The following is a 27,795-nucleotide window of genomic DNA, read 5'->3' on the forward strand; positions in this document are numbered from 1 at the left end:
ATCTTTGACCTCTCGACTCCAAATTCAATAGGGGTCATCTACTTGCCAAGACCAATGTACCTACGCAGTTTGAGGGCAAACAACCAATGGGTTGTCGAGTTAATGACGGGAAACCGTTTTACCTACATGGTCAATGTGACCTTGACCTTTGACCTTTTGACGCCAAAATCATTAGGGTCATCTTCTGGCCATGGCCATTGATTTAAGGGTCATCTACTGGTCATGACGAATTACATACCAAGTTTAAAGTTCTAAAGCTTAAGCGTTATATACATGTAGTTATTGATCGGAAACCGTTTAATTTACAGACCGACGGGGGCATAAAATTTTAATATTCATGATCCAAACTGATATTGTTTTAAATTTCATGATTCCTCTCTTAACTTATACACTTGAAATTATACATTTAAATTATAACAATATATCAGTATCTCATCACTTTATCACAGATGACATCTTGTAAATTCAATATGCAAAAACAATAACTGCTAACTTTAATGATATTCAAATATTTTCATTTGGCAAGTTTTTCACAATTCCTAGCCATCTTATTCTGTCAAGGTAGACTTTACAATCAAGGATGATGAATATAAACTACTTAATAAAACACTGACATTTAAATTTGATGATGTAAGGTGAAAGGAAGAACATACATATATCTTTATCCATTTAAACAAAACTTTCGTGACATTGGTAATACAGCCAGAAATCGCCTGTATAGTCCCAGTTGTTGTATTTTCTAAAATCAGAGGCTCGTAATCTGTAACAAAAATCAAAAGTATTCATACATTGAAAGTCTCTTATTAGAAATAAACTGATTTCATTATACAATGTAATATTAGCTGTACTAAAAATTCATGTTATTTTTTAATGTGTATAAGAATCTTTTCAACAATTTTGTATTCAGTTTCACTGGTGAAGTATGTATTATGCTATAGATAAAACTGAAGGAACTTCTACATAACCCTGTAAACGTCCATTAGATAAAAGCAAGTCATGCCCGCGGGCAGAATGACGAGCCTGCTCGTCTAAAATCAAACCTGAACCTTAAACCTTTAGATCAAGGAGAAAGATGTATACATAAGTGAGATGTGCATTATATATCCTCTGTATACCAAAAACATCATCTTAGGTGACCTTGACCACTGACATAGTGACGTGTTCACGTGATTGACAGGAAGTCTCATGATAAACATTAGTGCCTAAAAAACTCAATTTATGTTATTTGAAAATTACTCCATGCACAAAGAAGTTATGGCAAAATCAAGCTTGGAAATACGCACAAACAAACACTGAACTGCCATTTTGACAATATGTCGAGCTTAGCGCATGCGGATTCGCCAAAAATCCTCGGACCACTTGCCATATAACTTCAAATTATTAACAAGATATAGTGCGGACAACCAAATTTTGATATTTTTATTTGACCTTTGACTTCTTGTGACCTTGACAAGACAACTCAACTCACCATGGAGAACATTTGTATTAAATTATCCATCCATGTATATAGAAGTTATATTCACAAATGAATGTTTTAATTTGTTATTTGACATTTGACCCTGAAGAAAGACCTTTGCCACAGATACCTGAATTTTTTGTGTGATACTCCGTTTTACTATTGAGAACATTTGTCCAAAATTGTATTGAAATCCCGCCACATATGTTAAAGTTACGCTCCGGACACAGATTTTGGGCCGACCCCCTAAGTGTGACCTTGACCTTTGAGCGGCAGACCTAATATTTGCAAATGATACACCATCCCATCATCGTCAACAACGATATTTTGAATAAAACCTTCTTGTAACATTGAGCTTCATTTTGTGTGAGACAACTCAATTCAACATGAAGAAAATTTGTGTTAAGTTTTATTTAAATTCATCCATGTGTAAGGAAGTTGTACTAGCAAATGACAAGCATTTTTTATATTTTTAAATTGACCTTTGACCTCTTGTGACCTTGACCTTTATTTTGCGTGAGGAAACTCAACTTTACATGGGAAATATTTAAGTTATATTCAATTTCATCCATATTTATAGTAATACTCACAAATGAATGTTTCATTTGTTATTTGACCTTTGGTTTCTAAAGCTACAGTCTCACTTACATCCCCGCAGAGCCCCGGTAGACGTCCGGGGTGATCCTGGAACGACCGGGAACAACCGGGGTACATCCGTAACTCTGCCGGCAACATCCGGCATTTGACCCCGGATGGAATAAAATATTTTATAACCGGGGTGGTCCGGGATGATCCGGGAAGTATATCTTTGCCGGCTTCATCCTTAGCTCTGCCGGGAACGACCGGGGTTACGCCGGTGAAGCATCGTAGCTCTGCCGACACAAACCGGGGATGATCCGGGGTATGATATAGCCAGTAGAGCTACGGGTAGAGCCCCGGTGAATGCTAGCAGAGCCCCGGTGAATGCCGGCAGAGCCCCGGAGGATGCCGGCAGAGCCCCTGAGGATGACGATGGAGCTACGGTTGATCCCAGTAGAGCCCCGGCAGAGCCCGGTTCATTTCAAAAGAATCACGACAATTTGCGATGATTGCACTTGTTTGTATTAAAACCCTTCCCGTTTCCTTCTATCCAGTCTTGCATAAGGATTTTTCAGAAAATCATCATGAATTACGATTCTGGAACAATAGATATTATATTTAATAAAAATTATGTATCAATGTAATCATTTTCACTCGTTTTCAATCCACCGGGGTTCTACCGGGGCTCTGCCTGGATCGACGTGTGCTCTGCCGGGGCTCTGCCTGGATCGACCGTGGCTCTGCCTGGGTCAACCGGGGCTCTTCCGGCGTCATCCGGGAACGACCGGGGAAGCACCGGCATAAACCGTAGCTTCACCTGGGCTTTGCCTTGATAGTCCGTAGCGCATCCTGGGTGGGTAGTTGGGAATTACCGTAGTGCAGCCGGGGTTAGTGTGACTGCAACAATAATTTCATCCCGGATCATCCCGGTAACTTACCGGGATGGTCCTGGGATCTGCCGGGGGTAAATGAGACCGCAGACACCTGACTCTTTCGAACTACATCTATGAAGAACACTTGACCCAAGTTATATTAAAACCCCATGCCTGTGGAAGTTTATCTCCAGACACGGGTTTTGCACTGACCCCAAAGTATGACATTGTCCTTTGAACGACGGACTTGGGTTTTGTGTGTAATACAACACCACCCTATCATGGTGAACATTTGTACCAAATTATTTTGTCCTTCAAGGAATTAGCAAGATATAGACAGGACAAATCCGGATGAACGCACAAACTGACGGACGCACACATGTACATAAACCAACTTATAATACAGCAAAAGTGGCAACAACAAGCGGGCTGTAAAATGTAAAATTTTCTCAAAAATTTACAACCCCATCAAAAATGAATTTTTTATTATGACAAAAGTGTCAAATGTACAAAAATTGAACAAATGGTATTTCAAAGGAAACATCGAATATTTTGTACAAAACTTGTTATTCAATTCTGTTTCTAAGTAATTAATGTCTATTAACTTAGATTATTTTTTTGTCAAATCAATCTCCAGATATGATTCTAAGAATATTACGATCACATGATTGCACAGGCTTTAACAATAAGATATATTATTCAGAATTATGAAAATGGGGGTCTAAGAGTGATACATTTAGAAACATAAGAAGGATATTTATGTGTAACACTAAATACTTTAATTATTTTGTAAATAACAAGAGTACCCTTTCCTATCAAGTATTAGTAAACATGGAGACCAGTTTTTAACAAATAAACATCAGACAGTGCAAAATAAATTTTAAATTTTGTAAGGATGTTTTTACTGGTCTCATACAGTTGGAGGAATTGGAGTGAATTTTGCTCACTTCCTATGTGCCATAACCCTATGTTTAAAATAGGTAGTTCTACTGTTTGTTTCTCAAGATATGTAAATTGCGGCATCATTTTGCTGAATGAGTTCCAAGACAGTACAGGTAATTTGATATCATTTGATAAATTTTTAACTAAGATTGACATAAATACCATTTAAAATCAAAACATTAACATTATAGTCTACTAATTTACCCCATTTTTTTATATTACTAAATTACTTTCGTTTTAATCTTTGTATAATCTTAAAAGAAATCTTTTTTTCCTTTTTAAATGTAAACACAAAAACATAACACACTTAGATAAGCGAAAAGTTTAATCGGAAAAGGAGACTGTAATGTATGTTTACCTTTGACCGAAATAAGCTGTGAATCAGTACTGGTTCCGTCTGAACACACAAACTTTCTTCCATTGTCTTTCATAGTTAGCTTGATAATTGTCAAGTTGAAGATGTGATTTGTCGCATCATATGATATCTTGTATTGATCAATGTATTTAGGGTTAATGTCACATCTGTTACGTACACACTGAGCAATTGGTGAAATATCGTTTAGATTCATCCAAGCTATGGCAAACGTTTTATTCTTGAACTTGCAAGGTAATGTTAGATCTCGGCCACATTCACATGTTTTTCCGTAAGCAAGGCTGTCTGGTACCAATATATTAACATTTGAACCTGAATTTAAACAAAAACATATCATAATCAAAGCACTGAAAGTACTGAAGTATACATTGCTTGATAATATAATCCATTTTTGTCATCAAGGCCATGTTGATTTTAACCTACTGACCTCGAAAACAATAGGGGTCATCTTCTGACCAAGGTCAATGTCCCTAACAAGTGACTCACATGCACCAAGGCTTTTTTCTTCCAAAGTTATTTATGAGACAAGGAAGATGTGATGTTCCATCTGTGTATTGCTAGGCAAGCTGATAGATGAGCAATAAAGAAATCATTTTTTTGAAACAGCGCCGTTAAATGGACTGCAGTATAGAATATTGAATCAGTCATATTGAGTTTCCAGTGATGCTATCTAATTAAATACATGATCTGGCTTGAAACTCTATACAAAAGTCAATTAATTGAATCATCCTACAAGACTTAATAACCAAATTTATGGTACACTCCTTTTGTATAGCTTTCCATGTTACAGATCTATGTACTGTACTTTGATGCATTAATACATATATTCTGGTGTGTTGTTATTCATCTCTACACATTAATTTTCAAATGCATTACTTTATCGTTTATTAATAAAAATAAATCTATAATCAAAACAATTCAAATGTATTGTAAATATTTTCATTATTCAATAATTGTTACATATAGTCTTCATATACAACCTTTCCAAGAAATTCATTTATATTGGACAGCAAGTTAACAAGGGGTTTTCCATAATCAGGCTGTGTTACCAACTTCTTAACTTTAGATGAACCATTGAGCTAAAACATTTTTTTTCTAATTTTTGGCTACTGTGCCCTACTTCTGATTTTCAACTAAGGTGATCCATGTTCAAACTCGAGAAAAACCTGTCACACACATTCTTACGATGTTGTGTGAAAATTGGGGCAAAAGTGTGACCAGTAGAGTGTTAACAAACTAAATGACCAGCAGATTTGTCATCGTCGGATACACATGGTTGATTTACATTTAACATGACATAACTGATAAATGTAAATGGTTCGGCCGTGGGTATCCGACGATGCTAAATGTGGACAGATCACAGTTGACATAAGATGGATGACCGACATTCAACAATCTAAAACCTCACCCTGAGTCAACCTATAAGTTTCACCACTGAAATAAGTAATAAGATACTGCGTAATGATTTAGATGATGTGTAGCCATTTTATCAGAAGTAAATTATTGCTTTTCTATATATGTTCTTTACTCTATTGTAACTACGCAAGTTCATATAGCATATAAATATAAAACGACTACTAGATTAGTTTTTACTATAAACAAATAAAAAGTAAAAGATAATTATTTAAACGATTGAAAAGTCTAATTTTATGGGTATTTTCATTCATATAACTTTCTTATCGCGGGTCCAATGTTTTAACGCTGACTGTTACATAGCCGAAAAAACACAAGTTTTTCATACTGTACTTATTACAAAAAATAACTGACATTTTACAAAGGTAATAAAATTTATCTAATAGTTATTCATTTAAACGGTTGAAAAATGTATTTAGCAGCACTTTTTTAAATATATCTATTTTATCGCAAGTAAATGTGTTTTTTTTTTTGTTTTTTTTTTTTTTTTTTTTTTTTTTTTTTTTTTGACGCTAGGCAGTAACATAGCCGAAAAACACTTTCATACAATGTTTATTACAAAAATATTACTGATATTTTACATTGCTTACAAATATAATGTTATAATTATTCATTTAGACGGTTGAAAATTTTATTTAATAGTTCTTATTTTAAAATTGTCCATTTTATCGCCAGTAAAATGTGTGTTTTTGGCTTGCAGCCACGGCTGCAAGCCATTTGTTTTGGATAAGTTGTTCCGGTTAGGTGGTTTCCTGCTTACAATTGTTAGCCCATGCATAGCATTAACCTTACCACGTGCTGATCTACCTGTGTTGTCGGTATATCTGTGATCACACATATTTTAGGTGTAACATAGTTGATACATGCTTATTAATTGGTACCACGTAACGTTTTGTTCGAAGTCTTTTAGTGCATTTACTTGTCTCTCTCTAAAGCTGCTATATAAATGAAATTAGCAACTGCCAAAACGAATGACTCTCTGCGAAAAATGTGGAAATGAAATGTGCACACTTGTTTCCCTTCAGTATGATAGATTGATCTCAACGTGAGAGTCAATGTTATTATTTTTACGATTGATTATTTTCTTTATTAGTTTTATACAATAGAGAATAGATCTCGAATCGTTTTTGACAAAAAAATATTCGTTTTTACAAAAAAAGTTGCTACTGTTATCGTCAGCATGTTCCCGTTCAGTTATTATCAGTGGACTTCTGGTCCCTATTTGGTCCAAATTTGCACGCATAACACTGGTGCTCAAACAAATGGGCACAGGTACTCGTCCAGTCTTGGGCTTACCCTACCTATCCCTTTAAAAGTGAAACTTTTTTTTCGAGAGCTATACCACGGATTTATATATAATATATAATGTAATGTAAATCCCTGGATATACAAATACCGTAATTCAAAATAAAGTTTCCTTTTAAAAGGAAAGGCTTGCACAGTTGCGCCTTCATCTCAACCCTTAAAAATTGTTGGTGTTTTTTTTGTTTAAATTTATCATCACAATTTTTTTGAATTACGGTATTTGTATATCATAAAGTTTATATTTAGTTGTTTTTTTTTTTGTGAAAACGAATATTTTTTGTCAAAACAATTTGTAATCTATTCTCTACTGTATAAAACTAATAAAGAAAATAATCAATCGTAAAAATACTAACGTGGAGATCTATCTATCATACTGAAGGGAAACAAGTGTGCACATTTCATTTCCACTTTTTTCGCAGAGAAATCATTCGTTTTGGCAGTTTTATTTATATAGCATCTTTATGGACAAGTAAATGCACTAAAATACTTCGTTACGTGGTAGGCCTACCAGTTAATAAGCATGTATCACGACCACAGATATGATGCGCTATCAGTAGATCAGCACGTGGTAAGGTTAATGATATGCATAGGCTATTTTTAGATTACCTCATCAAGACGTTGAATTGCGTTCATTAGATCTAAATATAACTCGATCATGCACTAATATTCTGTGTGATTTGGTAAGCAGGACCACCCTTTGGAGACGGAATACTACTACAGTAACCATTCTCTATTGTATAAAACTAATACAGACAAAAACAATTATAAAAGAAACTAACTTTTGCGTCTTGAAAAAGAATTGAAACGGAACAATTTCGTTTATAATTTATTACGGTTTAAACCGATAAATCAAGTAAAAATAGAAATCCTATTTATATAAACAAACTGGGATTACCGAAGTAACTAAAATAGCTTAGATTTCCGTAATATTACCTCGTCTGATTCCGCAGTATGACGGAATCGCCCGAATTGTCACGATTGCAATCGGAACTACATCGGCTATAATCATTAAACCGAAGAGTGACGGAAAGGGCCGAAAAGTTGCGATTGGCACGATTGCAGCTGGTTTCCCGTTCAATCATGCAATAACAAATGTAAGCAGAAAACCACCTAACCGGAACAGCTTTTCCAAAACAGATGGCTTCGACAATTGATAAATTTATTGATCGGAATTGTGAAAAACAATTTCTCTAGTGATTAAAATGGAAATTAGCATATATTTTTTTTGTCTGTGACGTGTGTTTTTCGGCTTTTCTATGTGCGACGCAGGCTCAGCGAATACATTCATCAGCGTATTTTTTTTATATATTATCGATTTAAAACTGATATTATTGAACCCATTTCATCAAATAACCACCAAAAATTGTTTATATTGCTTAATTTAATCACAGCCTTAATATTTCTTTGTATTTTAAGTGTTTTCGGTATTTTTTGGTGTTTTTTGGTTTTTCGGTGTTTTTCGGCAATTCCATGCACCCATAAATATAAGCAGATTAAAATAATTCCTATTTTCTGAACATAAATTTAATGTATTTATTTCTTAATGCTTACACTGATTTACAGTTTCAAATGATTATTTCTTATCGTCGAATCTGGCCATATATGCCTATATTTAGCTCCATGCTCTGGCTTAATCGTCAATATCCCAAGTTCGACGAATCTTTATTTTTACCCGTACTGAATTAGGCAATCTTCGCTTCATTTCGAAACATATTTCTTTTCAAAAATCTAAGGCATTCAAAAGTGAAAGGAAAATCATGTGTAAAAAAGGTATTCAAAAGAATAGCTTACGAAATTTCTATTTTTCGAAGCCACGATAATTGCCAGGTTTTTTAAAAAAAACATATTCCGGTATACCGGTATACGCTGGTAAATTTTGTTACGGAGCTCCATACTCATTTTGTAAAACATTTTAGGCCAATTTTATTGCATAAATGTAAATCAGGAATTTTATTGATTAAATATCTATCTGAGATGTTTCGTCCCATTTATATAATTCTGACGACTTTACAATATTTACGATGTATTCATTCGTGCTAGCAAGCGCATGCGTATATGCGAAGTTTAACGCGTAGGTATAAACTACGACTTTATCAATGAACTGTTATTTTTTGTTTTCTTTAAAGGAATGTAGAGTCTGTTATTTCATGAAAATGAACGATTTGGAACTTTCAAAGCATTTAAACAACTTTGCAAACACTATTTTAAATGATGTGTAGTCGGAATGTAACGCTTTTGCAGAATGAAGAACTAGTTTCTATAGCGGTTTTTATCCGGGAGTGGATGTTGTTCGGTAACGACTTAACCTGTAACGATTTCTGAGATATAGCTTATGACTCTGTATACATTGCAAGCAATGTATACAAATATATCAATGTGTAAGGGGGGAGGTCATAAACGTAAAATATATAAATAAAGCGAGCGTATGAAGATACTTAGTCAAGTGAATTATAGAAAGCAAATGGAAAAGAAGTCATCTTTTATTTAATCACTATAAAATAAACAATACCAATGCCAAGTAGGACAGCCGCAATTGATGGGAATTTACAGTTCGAAAATGAATAACTGTCAGAAGAACATAACTCTTCTATTACTGGTTAATTACTTTATGTATGGGTGAAAGTTTGTATTAAGACGACCGTAGGGAGTCGAACTCTTACCCATATAACTGCAAATCGGCTCTTACAAATTGATATCAGATAAAAATATAGAAAGTGTCACCTCTTTAATTAAGCATAACATTGTTTTTTTCCCAGCAGTTAGGTACAAACAAGGATGGGGTCCAATTACTTAATCTGGCATGTAAACAATGAGTTTTCAACAATACCTAGGATTGTTTATGCAATTCATTCCTGTCATATGAAACAAAATAATGTTTTGCCTACTTTTTCTAGAAAATATAAACAGTCAGCAATTAATAATTGACATTTTTTCTTAGAGTTAAAAGGATATTAAAAAGTTACTGTGTACTCATTTGTCTCTGCGAGCTGAGCTCCACGTGCATTATCTATTACATAAATTGAATGTATCCTCACATTGCTACAGTGTAATCAGCCTTTTTAGAAACACCTGACCTGGCTAATTAAAATATGCCAATCACAATTTTCACTATCAGCACTGGTTCTTCATGAAACAAGAACTGTCGGAGGACAGTAACGCTCGACTATTCGAAAAGTTGTCACAAAATTGTTTCATTGAGTATAATAATGCTTACCTATATGAATACATAAAATTGTCCGAAAACGTACAAACCCTTCAGTAGTTATGGACATACCGTCTAACAAGCAAAAATTTACCTAGAATTTCTAAGTCAAAAAAGGGGCATAATTATGCAAAAAAGCAAATCAGAGTTATGGGACGTGTGCCAATCATCTTAGATAATCACAGGGAACAAGTGTGTGAAGTTTCAATCCATTCCCTTCAGTAGTTATGGAGATACCAGCTTACACGCAAAAACTTAACCAAGAATTTCTAAGTCGAAAAAGGGGCATAATTATGTAAAAAAGCAAATCAGAGTTATGGGACTTGTGCCAATCATCTTAGATAATCACAGGGAACAAGTGTGTGAAGTTTCAATCCATTCCCTTCAGTAGTTATGGAGATACCAGCTTACACGCAAAAACTTAACCAAGAATTTCTAAGTCGAAAAAGGGGCATAATTATATAAAAAAGCAAATCAAGAGTTATGGGACTTGTGCCAATCATCTTAGATAATCACAGGGAACAAGTGTGTGAAGTTTCAATCCATTCCCTTCAGTAGTTATGGAGATACCAGCTTGCACGCAAAAACTTAACCAAGAATTTCTAAGTCAAAAAAGGGGCATAATTATGTAAAAAAGCAAATCAGAGTTATGGGACTTGTGCCAATCATCTTAGATAATCACAGGGAACAGGTGTGTGAAATTTCAATCCATTCCCTTCAGTAGTTATGGAGATACCAGCTTACATACAAAAACTTAACCACAGGGACGCCGACGCCGACAAATGGGTGACTGCATTAGCTCGATTATTCTGCGAATAGTCGAGCTAAAAAGCGGTTACACTAATTACTGCCGAGTAAGAGCCGAATTGCAGCATTTTTCTTTACCCAAACAAACAAGATGGCGGATGCGGTCGAAAAGTAGGTGTTTCCCTTTTTTCTCTGAAATTTGTGTTGTTATAGTGTAAAAGTACATATAATAACCTTCTCCACAATTTTCCGGGCACACAGGATTTTATTTCATGATTTTTTGTCCCGTACTTCATCTGAAATGCGCGTCACCAGATTCGAAGCGAGAGAATTTTCCACCGGTTTGATCGTGGTAACGTACGGCTTCTTCTCTAAAATGCACTGTTTCTTTTACATATATGTATTTTAATTGAAACCACTGACTTTAAAAAGTTGTATTATGTCGTCATCTAAGCATTTATGCGCATTCTGGCTAGAACAGCCGCTGTAATATTAATACCGGGGCATTTTCCGGAAATTATAACGTATGGCGCACAAAATATCAGTGATAACGTACGGCGCATTTTTCTACTTTTTGGATTTCCATCTGTCCGGTCAGCTCATAATGAATTAATTGTATGTAGGAAATGATAGATATCTGAAAAAAATGTTTGTCAGTTCAGAAATAAATTTCAATGCTGCACAATTGGGTATAAATATCAGTCTAGCTGGGGGCGTAATAGATATTCGTTGTTAATAAACATCAATTAAAACACACATGTACAGTTTGAAAATATGTTTGTATAAAATGCAGAATGGAAAGAAAAGCCTACACTTCAGGAAACATTGTCTTCAATTTAATTTTCGCAATTATGGTCTTATCCCTTTATCAGAATGATGAAACGCATTCAGCAGAGCAGAAATGTTAAAAAGGTACGGACGCCTAGACATATTTTCTTTTCAAAAGAAAAAGTCTAGTAAAATAATTTCTAACAAATTTAAGGTAATCTTAATATTTCAATCGCGTCAAACATAAACAAAACAAAAAGTGATTGCGGCTAGCTTACATTTAAATGAGATGGCCCTGTGTTTATTTAATATGGTCGCTCATTGAAAGAAAAATACATAACAGAGAATAACGAATGAGTGTATCTTCTATATTGAAATCATTGAATGAGTTAGAAAATAATGTTATGCGAAAACGCTCAATAAATGACGTCAGATATATTTGCACGACAAAGCCATACAGTCTTTTTTTTATTGTTATTATAAATGGAAGGAACGTCATAATTTGATCAAAACAATAACATGCAATTCTTTCATATCGTATTCTGGCGGGTTTTTTTTATTCTGGCGGTTTTTTGTACAAAAACGCCAGAACAAAAACAATCAATTTCTTATAAAAAACTTTATTTGTCATCCAATGAAAACGCTGTATTTCTGTGCGTTAATTTTCATAGAAGAACAAAAGTGTCCAGCTCTATTTGTAATCCAATGAAAACGCTGTATTTCTTAGAAATACGTTGTGTTAATTTTCATAGAAGAACAAAATTCGATACTATATCAAAGTACGTTCATAGTAGCCTTCTATTTTTCATAGTGCTTGATAGAACCGTGATTGTAAAAAAAGTTATAGTGGCGTAATAAAGTGAATATTAATGAAGTCAAAAAGTTTGACACTAAGTATGTTTGTATTCATCCATAGCTGTTCTACAGAAATTAGAAACATTCTCCTGTCGATATCGCTCCCGTCAAAGTTTCTTATTTCTGTAGAATAACACGGATAAACACTAACATGTACATAGATATTTGAAATTTAGGATCAAGTTTAACTTTTGACGACACTTTGTATATGCTAGTGTTCATCCCTGCTGTTCCACAGAAATTAGAAACTTTGACGGGAGCGATATCGACAGGAGAATGTTTCTAATTTCTGGAAAACAGCTTCCGGTGAATACTATTATACTTAGTGTCAAACTTTATTTGGCCTCATAATCACTCACTTTATTACGTCACTTTGCGGTTCGATGAAATACCATGACTATGAACGGAATTCGATATAGTATCGACTTTTGTTCTTTATTATTTTCAAGAAATACAGTGTTTTCATGAGATGAAAAATATAAAGTTGGACACTAAATCTAAATTAATGCAATCGGAACGTCCTCGGCTATTATATAATAATCTCGGAAACAATACGGATTGGAGGTAGTTCTACCACGTGGTTTCAGATGAAAACAAAATCAGAGTTTGCAATGTAAAAAGAATGTATATAATTGACATCCAAAGGGAAAAAAGTATGTTTCGGTACAATTATGATTGAAAATATTTCTTTCTACACTTTTTTTATTGAAAAATGCCTAGTGATGTACAATTTTAAAACAAATCCGACTTTATGTCAACAGGTTTGCATTTTGAACTTTCGGTTTCTTCAACCATAATAATAAATATATTATTTTTGCTTTTGTATAATGAAATGAAGTATGTCAATGCCCTCTCGGGTTAAAAATTACTATTTTTTTTAAATATTTAGTTTTTAGCGTGGGTTTAAAGGTCCGAAAAAACCGCATCCTTTTCTGTGTACATGTATTATACTTTTGTGCTCAAGGCCCTTAATCCGAAGCTAAAGGGGAAAAGAGCCAAAAATTTGGGCGATTAAAAATAAATGTTCAAACCCCCCCAAAAGGGTGGGGAAATGCTCTTATATTCGAGTTTGATATGCAAGAAAACATATCACTCGTGATTACGTATGGATTTAAATATCCATCTCTCGGGCACCTGCACAAAGGCTGTGAGTTAGCAAGCCTCGTTACAGCCCAAATTGCGAAAGCGCCCCCGGATCGGATATTTCTATCCGATACAAAAAAAAAAACACACATGACAGATATTATTATGCAAACACTAAATAATATTGAGTTTCTTTATTTGGTTCTACACATCCTCTTATGTCTGGTAAACATAACTTTTCTATTATATAGAAAATCCATTTACGCAGAAAAAATGCGCCGTACGTTATCACAGATATTTTGTGCGCCATACGTTATCATTTCCGACAAATGCCCCGGTATTAAAATTAAAGCAGTTATTCTAGCCAGAATGGGCATGAATGCTTACAACTTTTTAAAGTCATCGGTTTCAGTTAATTTACATATATGTATAAGAAACAGTGAATTTTAGAGAAGAAGCCGTACGTTACCACGATCAAACCGGTGGAAAATTCTCTCGCTTCGAATCTGGTGACGCGCATTTCGGATGAAGTACGGGACAAAACATCATGAAATAAAATTCTGTGTGCACGGAAAATTGTGGAGAAGGTTATTATATGTACCTTTACACTAGAACACCACGAATGTCAGAGAAAAAGGGAAAACCGTACTTTTCGACCGCATCCGCCATCTTGTTTGTCTGGGTAACCAACGGCGTGATTCTCCCCCGTGAAGTATTAACGTCTAAATAATGCCGAGTAGCAAGGCGGTCGAAATTGCATTAGAACATACATAAAGAGCCTTGAAATACGCTAGATTATGTTACTATATATAGTAACATAGGTATTTAAGCATATTTATCACCGTCAAAAACGTATATCACTCCCCATGGATAGCTTATGTTAAAAAATCATTGCAAGAGCTTGGTTTTGCTGAATACTGGATAAACCAATCTGTGTTATCACCTTCTTATTTTAAAAATATATCAAAGACCAATATGTTCAAATGTGGCATGAACAGGTGTTTAACTCTAGCAAATGTATCACTTACATAATTTTTAAAGCCTCATTTGAGTTAGAACCCTATTTTAAACTTTTATCTAGAAATCTAGCCTTATCGCTGTGTAGGTTTAGATGTAGTAACCATAAACTCCCTATTGAAAAGGGTCGTTATATAAATTTGGATCATGATTTAAGATATTGCCATCTCTGTCCAAATAATTCTTTATTAGGTCAAGGTGATGAGTTTCATTATATTTTTCAGTGTCCTTATTTTAACATTTATCGTAGAAAGTACTTGCCCATTAATTTACGAAGAGCTAACATGTTTAATTTACAGCAATTATTTCAAAATACTGATAGAACTGTATTAATCAAACTGTTTGTTTTTACACAAAGAATATTGTCTATTGTGAAATAATGTTTACTACCTTCTAGTCAGTATCTATTGCCAAGTATTGTCTTGATTTTCATTATTTACTTTATCTATTTTTATGTATTTTATTTAGTTTTTTTATTATTTTTTCATCTTTAAGATCTCATGACATTTGTAATCGCATTGTCACACTTCCTATTTAATTTTTGTGGAACTAATTGTACCGGCGTATATTCAATGTGGTTGCAATGTGGGGCTTCATGGGCCCCATGTTGTGGTTAAACCATGTCGCTGCATCACTTCATTTGCGTTTTGGTCAGGAACTTTCATTGTGCGGTTGCATTATGTCTCATTCTAGTCGCTCATTTGTAAAGTCATTCATAAGTATCTCTAGTCTTATTTTTGTATTTATCATGCAAATTATTTTGTCTCAAGCTTTATTTACACATCTGTATTATTTTTTTGTTAATGCTCATTATTTTGTTTGTGAAATTTTACTGTTTATAAAACTGATGCCCATATGGGCCTAGTTGAAATAAAAAACTTGAAACTTGAAACAGTTGCCAAGTTCATGGTTTCTTGTAACCAAAATATGCCATTGTTTGTATATGACTTGCAAGTGGAGTCTCATGTTCCTCTGAGAATAATAATTGAACCCCTAGCTTGACAACATCAACTTTACCAAGGTTGTCAGGTTAAAATGAACTATATATGACCCTCAAACAGAAAAAAATGACATATATCAAATACACTTTACAAGGCAAATAAGTTAGTGAATTATGATATAAGAAAAGGATTTTTGTATGCCGAACTTTTTTTTTCGTATACTATAAAATTTGGGAAAAAAACCCTGTTGTAAGGCCCTGGAAAATATCCGTTGTAGCAGTAATGTTAACTTTGATATGAATGGACAAATTAGAGGTGAATAAAAAATAAAGTTTTTTTTTTACCATCTAAGGACTTAAAATTGCTTTATACCTCAATATACCTTTTAAAACTCCATTTTGAGTACGTTTTACATTTCTGACATTTTGGTCACTACTATGTGCCGCTTTACGATCTTCTCGGCCCTTTCCGTCAAACTTCGGATAAGAACTTAATTGATAATAGCCGAGATGTTCCGACCGTATATATATATTTGAGTGAGACTAAAATAAAGTTTCCTTTTAAAAAGGAAAGGCTTGCTCAGTTGTGCCAATATCCCAACCCTTTAAAAAAAATTGTTTTAATTTATTATCACATTTTTTTAATTACGGTATTTGTATATCATAAAGGGTTTATTTAGTTTTTTTGTAAAAACGAATATTTTTTGTCAAAAACGATTTGAAATCTATTCTCTGTTGTATAAAACAAATAAAGAAAATAATCAATCGAAAAAATACTAACATTGGCTCTCCCACGTGGAGATCTATCTATCATACTGAAGGGAAACAAGTGTGCACATTTCATTTCCACTTTTTTCGCAGAGAGAGTCATTCGTTTTGGCAGTTGCTAATTTCATTTAAATATGGCAGCTTTATAGACAAGTGAATGCACTAAAAGACTTCGAACAAAACGTTACGTGGTACCAATTAATAAGCATGTATCAACTATGTTACACCTAAAATATCTATGGACAACACAGGATGCGCTATCTGTAGATCAGCACGTGGTAAGGTTAATGATATGCATGGGCTATTTTTAGATTACCTCACCAAGACGTTGAATTGCGTTTAAATAAAAGACTCTAAATAAAGTAGATCTAAATATAACTCGATCATGCACTATTATTCTGTGTGATTCGGTCACGATCTTTTGGTAAGCAGGACCGCCTTTTGGAGACGGAATACTACTACAGTAACCATTATTTATTGTATAAAACTAATAAAGACAAAAACCAATGCAAAAAGAAACTTTTGCGTCTTGAAAAAGAATTGAAACGGAACAATTTCGTTTATAATTTATTTCTTCCTTCTACTTAAGCTTTAAACCGATAAATCAAGTAAAAATAGAAATCCTATTTATATTTACCGAAATAACTAAAATAGCTTAGATTTCCGTAATATTACTTTGTCTGACGGAATCGCCCGAATGGTCACGATTGCAATCGGAACTGCCTCGGCTATTATCATTAATCCGAAGAGTGACGGAAAGGGCCGAAAAGTTGCGATTGACACGATTGCAGCGGAAACATAGATTGGTTTCCACTAACAAATGTAAGCAGGAAACCACCTAACCGGAACAACTTTTCCAAAACAAATGGCTTGCAGCCGTTGGAGCACCACACTAAATACCGTAGTCCGGTATATACCGGACAAGGCGCTTGAATCATAAAATGCTAAAATCTTGCCTTTTTACCCAACGGAATGAACTTTAATAGGTCTAATTCATCTTTTCACACCGATTTATGTACGATAATGAATAAGGAATGTAAAAATCGGCGAAAAAAACGATATGTGTCTATTTTGTGATCATGATTTCTGCAAGCGTCTAGAGGTACTGCTCCAATCCTGTATTGAGTTAAATCCTATATATTTTGTGTTGTACTTATTTAAACATATCTTTTAGTAAAAAAAAGAACCATATGCATATGCATGTAAAGACGGTTACAATACAATTAATGGTATAACATATTTGGCAAAACATTAGCTAGGGGTCATCATAGGCTAGTCTCAATATTTCGACTGCAAGACAGACCGATTTTATAATCTGATATTTCATAGATGTCTATAAAAAGCCCTAAAGCGCATGCACAATTTGTTGGGCTAATCATAGGCCTAAGTTACGAGAGCCCCAAACTTTTTAACAAAAATGATTTTTATGGTTTTACCCAAAAGAAACCGGGATGATCTATGTAAAAAACGGTTTTTGGGTTTTCAAATTTAAATTTTGGTTTAATAGTTATAGTAGTTACGAGGATATATCACTGGCTGGGGCGACATCAAGGGGTGTTTCTGCTAAAAAATGGCGAGGCCGTTAGGCCGAGACAATTTTTTTGCAGAAACATCCCGAGATGTCGCCCCAGCCAGTGTTATACCCCCGTAACTAACGAGTTTCAAATAGTGATATACTATAACTGTTTTATCGCAATGACATAATGTTTTCCTTTTTTGTAATAGAAACAAATAAATAAATAAATCGTTAGCTACATTACAGATTCTTATAATAAGGCAGTTTTTTCAAGTTGTTTTCGCTGCCGCAAAAAAAATTACAAAAGACATCCAATGTTAGAGGCGGATTGTAATCTGTTACCCTAGATTAAAGGGCTTTTTTTCAGTCGAAATAATTCATTCAGCGGATGTACCTTTTGATTAAATGAGAGTAAATTTCATTTCATTTATTATATTTGTTAGTATTTTTTATTGTATTTATATATATATTTATTTTATTTTATTTTATTTTATTGATTCCATTGTTTTTTGCTGTTTTTTTGCTACTGGGAATGGTCGTTACCACTGCCCCATTGGAGCCTCTATGAAAAATAAAAACTGCATTGATATATATATATAAGCTATGCCGAATAGCATCAGCGAACTTTATGCGCCGCCACGGGAGGTACGGGTTTTAGCCGTTCGTAGAAACGGCTGAACGGATAATAGCCCTACATAAAATCGTTTTGAACCAGTTAGCAATTACTAAGAAGCGTAGAAAGAGGAAGCAAATTTTTTTTGAGGAAGTGATTTGATAAAGTGATTTTATATAGTTATTTTTACGGACTATTTGTGACTATCATAAGACACACAAAACTGAATCTGGAAAGTACCAGGTTGGATATATTTGTTTCTTTGGTGTAATTACCACCGATTGTTTTAAAACTTTGTTTTCTTTATATCGCCGACTGTCACTGAGTCAAAACGGAAATATGGCATTGAGTCGAATTCCAACTGGGATGCGTGTGGCTGTTTTAGGTCATAGTTTTATTCGTCGGCTGCATGAGGACTTTAAACAAAATTCATATCCCTCAAACTACGATTTAGAAGAGTGTTCCATGGTCCATTTTGGTATAGGTGGCTTTAGAGTATGTGATGGTGATGCAGTTACGCATTTCAGCTCAAAATTTGGGGATTTTCTGAGACAAATTGAGCCAAACATCGTAGTTCTTCAATTAGGAGGTAATGACGTCGATTCAGTAATATCTTCTCTGGACATTGCCAATAGAATTGAAGAAATTACAGCTCTAATTATTCAAGAGTATGCAGTAGAGAAAGTTGTAGTGTGCGAAATATTCACCCGTGCTCGACCAACGAAAGTTACGTCAGATTTATATGAACACAAACGCTTGCATTCAGTATCAATCCTGCAAACTCTTTTGGATATGCATGATAAAGCAAGATTCTGGAAGCACAGAAGGCTGTTTTACTCACAGACTCCCATATTCCGGAAAGATGGAATCCACCTTAACCTCAATGGACAGCGACGCTTTTACAGGTCCTTGAGACATGCCATCATGTCAGCTGTTAGATCCGTAATCAAGGATCGGTCGTAGGGGAGTATTGTTATTTTAAAATTTTTATTGGTATATTAGTTCATCATAAGAACCTGTCTGTTGATAAGAAGTGTGGGAGGGAATAAAGCCAGTATAAATAATATGATATCATAGAATAGAATATTATAGCTTGTAGAGTCACTATATTCATAATATTATTCAATGTTAGCATGAAGATAATAATTACGTAATTATGGTATAGTCTTTACAGAGACAATTAACTTAATTATTGTTGTCTGAGAGCCATTGGGCTTTAGCAGAAATTTTATAATTTTTATAAGCCATAAATAGTCTTTAGCAAAATTTTTAAAACTCCAAAGTGAAATATAAACAGACAATGATCACAATCACTTAATGTCTACCATTATCATGTTCAATTGTTTGGAACACTTTCTGTGCATATCAGATTAAGCACAGATCTTTAACTTTATTCAAATTATTATGTTTGTTTTCTTTGAGCCATTGTGCTTTAGCACAGCTATAGTGTTCTGTGAGCCATTTAGCTTTAGCACAGGTTTTTATATTTTTGCGAGTCCTTAGGGCTTTAGCGCAGGCTTAAATAATATGTTTTTCTGTGAGCCATTGGGCTTTAGCACAGGTTTTTGTATTTTCTGCCAGTCTTTAGGGCTTTAGCGCAGGCTTAAATAATATGTTTTTCTGTGAGCTATTGAGCTTTAGCACAGGTTTTTATATTTTCTGCGAGTCTTTAGGACTTTAGCGCAGGCTTAAATAACATTTTTTCTGTGAGCCATTGGGCATTAGCACAGGTTTTTATATTTCTGCGAGTCTTTAGGGCTTTAGCGCAGGTTTTTATTTTTCTGTGAGCTTTTGAGCTTTAGCACAGGTTTTTATTTTTTCTGCGAGTCCTTAGGGCTTTAGCGCAGGTTTTTATTTTTCTGTGAGCTTTTGAGCTTTAGCACAGGTTTTTATTTTTTGTGAGCTTTTGAGCTTTAGCACATGTTTTTATATTTTCTGCGAGTCCTTAGGGCTTTAGCGCAGGTTTTTATTTTTCTGTGAGCTTTTGAGCTTTAGCACAGGTTTTTATTTTTCTGTGAGCTTTTGAGCTTTAGCACAGGTTTTTTTTATTTTTTATACCCCCACCACAAAATGTGGGGGGCTATAATGGATTCGCTTTGTCGCGTCGGTCGGTCGGTCGGTCCGTCCGTCTCCATTTTCGTGTCCGCTCTATAACTCCTATACCAATTGAAGGATTTTCTTCAAACTTGGCTCAAATGTTTACCTCAACAAGAGGATGTGCAGAACCCATGTTGCTCATATGTCAGCTCAAGGTCAAGGTCACAATTGAAGGTCAAATATCAAACACAATCAAATATCAGACAGTATGTTGTGTCCGATCTGTAAGTCCTACAATAATTGAAGGATTTTCTTCAAAACTTGGCTCAAATGTTCACCTCAACAAGGGGATGTGCAGAACCCATGTTGGTATGTGTAGGCTCAAGGTTTAAGGTCACAATTGAAGGTCAAATATCAAACAATCAAATATTAGACAGTATGTCGTGTCCTCTCTGTAACTCCTACACTTATTGAAAGATTTACTTCAAACTTGGCTCAAATATTCACCTTAACAAGGGGATGTGCAGAACCTATGTTGCCAATGTGTCAGCTCAACGTCAAGGTCACAGTTGAAGGTCAAATATCAAACAATCAAATATTACACAATATGTCATGTCCGCTCTGTAAGTCCTACACTATTATAAGGATTTTCTTCAAACTTGGCTAAAATGTTCACCTCAACAAGGGGATGTGCAGAACCCATGTTGCCCATGTGTCAGCTCAAGGTCAATGTCACAATTGAAGATCAAATATCAAACAAACAAATAATAGATAGTATGTCGTGTCCGCTCTGTAAGTCCTACACTTATTGAATGATTTTCTTCAAACTTGGCTCAGATATTCACCTTAACAAGGGGATGTGCAGAACCTATGTTGCCAATGTGTCAGCTCAACGTCAAGGTCACAATTGAAGGTCAAATATCAAACAATCAAATATTACACAATATGTCACAAGGAAATGTGCAGAACCCATGTCACCCTTTTGCCGGCTTCAGGTCAAGGTCACACTTGAAGGTCAAAAATTGACTTAGAAAATATTCTTAAATTTTAACATTTATATGAATATTTCTGAATCTAGAAAAGGTATTTGCTTGAAACTTAAAATATATATGAAAGGTCACAATGAAGATATGCTGGTCAAGTTTCATAACTCTGTATTGCATTTTAACAAAGTTATGCCCCTTTTTTGAGTCTTTAAATTTACATACAATTAATACTAGATGATATGTTGTGTCCGCTCTTTAAATTCTTTACTAATGGAAGGATTTTCTTCAAACTTTACTCAAATGTTCACCCCAACTGGGCGATGTGCAGAATCCATCTTACCCTGGTGCCAGCTGAAAGTCAAGGCCACACTTTAAGGTCAAAAATTGACTTATAAAAAGTTTAATATTGGGAAAATGAAAGGTTATTTGTAACTGTTTCGAACATGATTTGATAATGAATATTTATACTTTTACCTGTACAATTAGTCTTTTTATGCCACCGCAGCATCTGTGTGTTTGTGTGTGTGTGTGTGTGTGTGTGTGTGTGTGTGTGTGTGTGTGTGTGTGTGTGTGTGTGTGTGTGTGTGTGTGTGTGTGTGTGTGTGTGTGTGTGTGTGTGTGTGTGTGTGTGTGTGTGTGTGTGTGTGTGTGTGTGTGTGTGTGTGTGTGTGTGTGTGTGTGTGTGTGTGTGTGTGTGTGTGTGTGTGTGTGTGTGTGTGTGTGTGTGTGTGTGTGTGTGTGTGTGTGTGTGTGTGTGTGTGTGTGTGTGTGTGTGTGTGTGTGTGTGTGTGTGTGTGTGTGTGTGTGTGTGTGTGTGTGTGTGTGTGTGTGTGTGTGTGTGTGTGTGTGTGTGTGTGTGTGTGTGTGTGTGTGTGTGTGTGTGTGTGTGTGTGTGTGTGTGTGTGTGTGTGTGTGTGTGTGTGTGTGTGTGTGTGTGTGTGTGTGTGTGTGTGTGTGTGTGTGTGTGTGTGTGTGTGTGTGTGTGTGTGTGTGTGTGTGTGTGTGTGTGTGTGTGTGTGTGTGTGTGTGTGTGTGTGTGTGTGTGTGTGTGTGTGTGTGTGTTATATAGATTATATAGTGAACTTAAAAAATCTTCTTGTGAAAAACCACTAGTCCAATTTCAACCAAACTTGGCAGGATTGATCCTTGGGTGAAGGCCTTCCAAAGTTGTTCAAAGAATTTCATTCCATGCAGAATTCTGGTTGCCATGGCAACCAAAAGGAATTATAAGAATAAATTAAAAAAATCTTCTTGTAAAGACCCAAAAGGCCTAGAGCTTAGATATTTTGCATAAGGCATTGTCTGGTAGACCTCTACCAAGATTGTTCAAATTATAGCCATGGGGTCCAAATCGGCCCTGCCCCGGGGGTCATTGGTTTTCACTATATGTACTTATAGTAAAAACTTAAAATACCATCTTGTCTGAAGGTACCAGGCTTAGAGGTTTGATATTTGGTATGTGTTATTATCTATAGGTACTCTACCAAAGTTGTTCAAATTTTGCCTCTAGTGTCAAAATTAGCCCTGCCCCGGGGGTCATAGGTTTTCCTCATATGTATATAGTAAAAACTTAAAAAATCATCTTCTCTAAATTGACAAAGGTTAGAGGTTAGATATTTTGCCATGAAGCATTGTGTAGTGAACCTCTAGCAAGATTGAACAAATTATAGCCCTGTGGTCAAAATTGGCCCCACCCCCGGGGTCATTGATTTTCACTATGTACATATAGTAAAAAATTAAAAAATCTTATTGTCTGAAGGTACAAGGCTTAGAGCTTTGATATTTGGTATATGATATCATCTATAGGTACTCTACCAAAGTTGTTCAAATTTTGTCTCCAGTGTCAAAACTAGCCCTGCCCCGGGGTCATAGGTTTTCCTTACATGTATATAGTAAAAAATCACCTTCTCGAATTGATAAAGGCTAGAGGTGAGACATTTTGCAGTAAACATTCTGTAGTGAACCTTTAGCAAGATTATTCAAATTAAAGCCCTGGGGTCAAAACAAAAAAAAATGTGTTCCTACATTACTATCTTAGTGTTGTATTTATGCGGTGGCATAGCATTTTTTACAAATGCAATCTTGTTTTCACCAGAGATAATTTCTTTTTATGTATTTGCGCCACTTAAGTTATTCCCTTAACCACCTTTCCAAGTCGTCTTCTGTCAAAGGACATTGGTGGGGGTATGAATCGCATTCAGCGATAGTTCTAGTTTTTTTATTATTTTTCTGTGAGCTTTTGAGCTTTAGCATAGGTTTTTATATTTTCTGCGAGTCCTTAGGGCTTTAGCGCAGGCTTAAATACATTTTTTTGGAGCAATTAGTCTTTAGCATCATTCTAACAAAAAAAAAAAAAATTATTTAATGACTAAACTGCCATAAATTTATGTGTAATTACTTAATATGTGAATATATCTTTTTAAATGGCATTAGAACTTCCGTTATGAGAGAGGAAGATAGAGAAATTGTCTGTCTGGCAGTTATTTGTCATGGTCATTAATGCCAGATGCGAGGTGCCTTAGAAGTAAGTCAGGGTCATAAAACTTTGTTCATGCTTAATTCAGTACCCCTGCAGAGATATTGGTATCATCAAATAGGATAATAGTAACATTGAACTGTGAATTCTTTGATGTAGGCATTGATATACATTCTCATTCCTAAGATGTCCATGCTTTATTGGATTGCTAGCTAATTACTTTATCAGTATGGTTAAGCAAATGGAAGTAGAATGATCATAAACAATAAAAGATAAAGATAAAAATAAATAATAATGATAATAAATATTTAAATACAAAAGTAAATAAATAAAAAATGAATACATATTAAACACGTGAACAAAGTATTAAAATTTAATACATGTATATATTTTGTCATATAAGAAAATAATAATAATAAAAAAAATAATAATAATAATAATAAAAAAATACACATACATATATTTATATTTTTATAAGAATCATAAAAATGTTATTAATTAATTATAGCCAGAATTTTAATGGTTGGTATCTCTTATATGGCAAGATGAAATTAAAATGATTAAAAACATAAGCATATATTAATTACGAATTAAATAAATCATGGATTTATTCTTATTAAGAATTTAAAGTGTTACTATTTTAATTTAAATATTTGCGGCAAAGGCCATGCCTCCATTGTCATGTACCAGGTTATTATATTAATCTGGTACTATTATAATAGTAGTAATTAAGTGTTTTTTATTTTGTTATGAATAACAAAACCTTAAATAAATAAAATATGGCAGTTTTATTATTATTATTATTGTGTTTTCGTATCGACTGACCGTTATACTTCAATACAATTTACTACCGACAACAATTAAGGGAATATACCTCTGAAAATGAATTTATGTTTTTGTTTGAAAAACAAGGTACTTGTTCTCTCTCATTTATTTTACAGAAGAGCCTTGAAGAAAATCTACAAACTTTGCTTACAGCTACTAGTAAATACAAAATTACGGAAGTACCAGTGTACGAGATTATACCACAAAAACATTAAAGAAGGACATCCACATACAGGGAATAATTAGTTGTAAAGGAATGAAAACCTAAACATGACCACAAAGAATCTGAATGATGGAAACACTTAGATAACTGTTCTTACCAAAAAAAAAAATAAAAAAAAATAAAAAAAAAAAAACAAACAAATAACGATTTCTTCAAAAATAAAACTGATGCAAAAACAAACCGACTCCAAATACGTATTTCAATTTTTTAACATTTCTTGAGTGTGAACCATTTCATACATCTTTCATATAAGTACATGATAAAATACATGAGGCACCTTGAGGAGTTTGACAATTTTACATATCATGTATACAATATCATTGGTGAGACTTTCTGGATTTTAATTACAACTTTAAGACACTGGCATCTGATCTGTGATATCTTGTGAACTTCACCCACTGCTACCATATTGGGGTGTATGGTAATAAGTAGACAATTCATTTAGACACACATTAAAAGACGAAAGAATATTAATAACACAATTTTTTTTTATACTGACAAACTCACTTTTCATAGTGACTGATTGTAATAATAACATAATAACAATTTAGTAAAATTTCAAAAAATGAATTTTTTGTAATATTAATTATTTGTTGGAATTTCTAGTTGCGATATCGGCTACAAGTTACATGCAAGTCTGATAATTTACATAATTTAGCATATACTTTTGCCTGCTATGCAGAAATGATAATCATTAGAATATTACATAACACTGCTGATAGTATCATTGAACACATGCAATGTTAGTTGATAGGTAATCAATATCACTGCAGTGTAGCGTAGTTTAAGTACCTGTGTTAATTAATACCACATGTAACAAATCGTATGGGTGATTTTTATAGGCATTTAATAGGTCCATTTGTTAAGACATATCAATCTGAAACTTACTTCTGAAGCATTTAAAGAATTATATTCATTTAATTCAGTACAACAGAATTTATAAGATGGTAACTATTATGAAAAATTACAATCCTAGCGTGTGTTTATTATTAACGTCGAAAGTGTTATTTACATTATTATGTTATTTATTTAATCACGAGTTTCTTTATAAAATTTTAGAAACATTTTAGATACATTGTTATTTTAACACATATTTGTTGATAAATAAATTTATTGTTTTATTTACGACACCATTTAAACATATTGTGATGTATTTTAAGTATATTACAATAATTTTATTGACTTAAAACTTTTCCCAAATTTTTAAAATTTAAAAAGGTTTTTTCTATAAATTTAATTTAAAAGCATCGTGTATATTAATGTGATGCAAATGAAAGATATAACTTTTTGTTTAAATTGTTTTAATTTTACAACATTGCAAGATTATGAAATGACGATTTCAAAAAAAAATTTTAAAAAGGGGAATATGTCTTTTTCCCCGTTTAAAACGAAAAATAGGGGGGTTTTAAAAATTTTTTTTTAAAAATTAATTATAAAATTTTCAAATTAAAAAAATTAATTGGGATTTTATTTTTAAAATATCATCCTGTACCTTAAAATTTTTTATGAGCAATCCTTGTTTAAAAACTAGTTTAACAACTGGGGATGTTAACTAGTATGTTTTAATTTTGAATTTTAACTTTAAATTTTAATTTAAAAATTACCTAAAGTTTTTATTTTCTTTTCAAACTATGCATTCACTTAAGGAATAAAATGTCTTAATAAATTAAATCCCAGTTGGACACTAGTTTAACATATTGAAGTATATGTTAACTATGTATTGCTTAAATGTTAATTATAGCTTATATATTGAATTTAATTTTATTGAGTGATCATAAACTATGTATAACTAACACGTTAATCCTAACTTTATTTTGAACTTCATGTTTACTTAAGAACAGTTTGTGATAAATATACATTGATAAGATGAGATAAGATAAGATAAGATAAGATCTGTTTATAGTGACTCTAATTTTAACATTCTTGGTTTTTCAACAACAATACTAATAGTGAAAACACTCTCTATATGCACTTCATAATTTATTTATTATTTATAACCAATTAAATCTCAATACAAAAGAAAAATGTAACTTATTCGATAGTCTTGTAGGATCAATTTTGAATTATGGCTCAGAAATATTTGGATACCATAGTGCAAATGATATAGAAGTGATTCATAATAAATTCATGCGAAAAATATTACACGTTCGTAAAAGTACAAACCTTGTTGCATTATATGGTGAACTAGGAAGGTATCCTATGATGATACAGCGTAAAATAAATCTAATTAGATTTTGGATACGAATAGTAAAATCAGATGATAATAAATTACTTAAAATGACATACAATATGCTTAAAGATGATTTTAATGATGGTCATAACTATAATGGTCTTAATTGGGTCGGACATGTTCAACAAATTTTCGATGAAATAGGTATGTCAAACATTTGGCTATCCCAAAATGCTGACATCGTATCTTTACAAACTATTAAACAAAGAATAATTGATAAATATAAACAATCATGGGATGCTGAAATTAGAACTTCAAATAGATTACAGTCATATAGCTGGTATAAGAAAGAATTAAAAGTAGAACGATATTTAGATGCAATACCAAATAGTAAATTTAAAATAGCACTGACAAGATTCCGACTATCATCTCATGATTTAATGATTGAAAAAGGTAGACATTTAAATATTCCCAGAAATGAAAGAATATGTTCAAATTGTAATATGAATGTTATAGAAAACGAGTACCACTTTCTTTTAGTATGCCCAAAATATACTAACTTAAGAAAAACCTACTTTAATCCATATTTTTGCCATTGGCCTACTAAGCAAAAATTTATCTCACTTATG

At 33.5% G+C, this 27,795-nt stretch overlaps 1 protein-coding gene across 1 annotated transcript in view; it reads right to left on the reverse strand.

Moving 5' to 3' along the window:
• The window catches only part of LOC132757439 (uncharacterized), a 109,004-nt gene that overhangs the window by 71,410 nt on the left and 9,799 nt on the right, over positions 1-27,795 (reverse strand). Inside the window, exons 2-3 of the mRNA XM_060748722.1 lie at positions 4,208-4,534; positions 654-760 (exon numbers count right to left, since the gene is read on the reverse strand). Coding sequence (XP_060604705.1) covers positions 654-760; positions 4,208-4,534 — 434 coding nt within the window. The remainder of the gene's footprint in view (positions 1-653; positions 761-4,207; positions 4,535-27,795) is intronic.

The sequence above is a fragment of the Ruditapes philippinarum genome, unplaced genomic scaffold, assembly GCF_026571515.1.
Source record: "Ruditapes philippinarum isolate M1 unplaced genomic scaffold, ASM2657151v2 ctg22_1_1_1_1, whole genome shotgun sequence".
In the NCBI taxonomy this organism is placed as follows: Eukaryota; Metazoa; Mollusca; class Bivalvia; order Venerida; family Veneridae; genus Ruditapes; species Ruditapes philippinarum.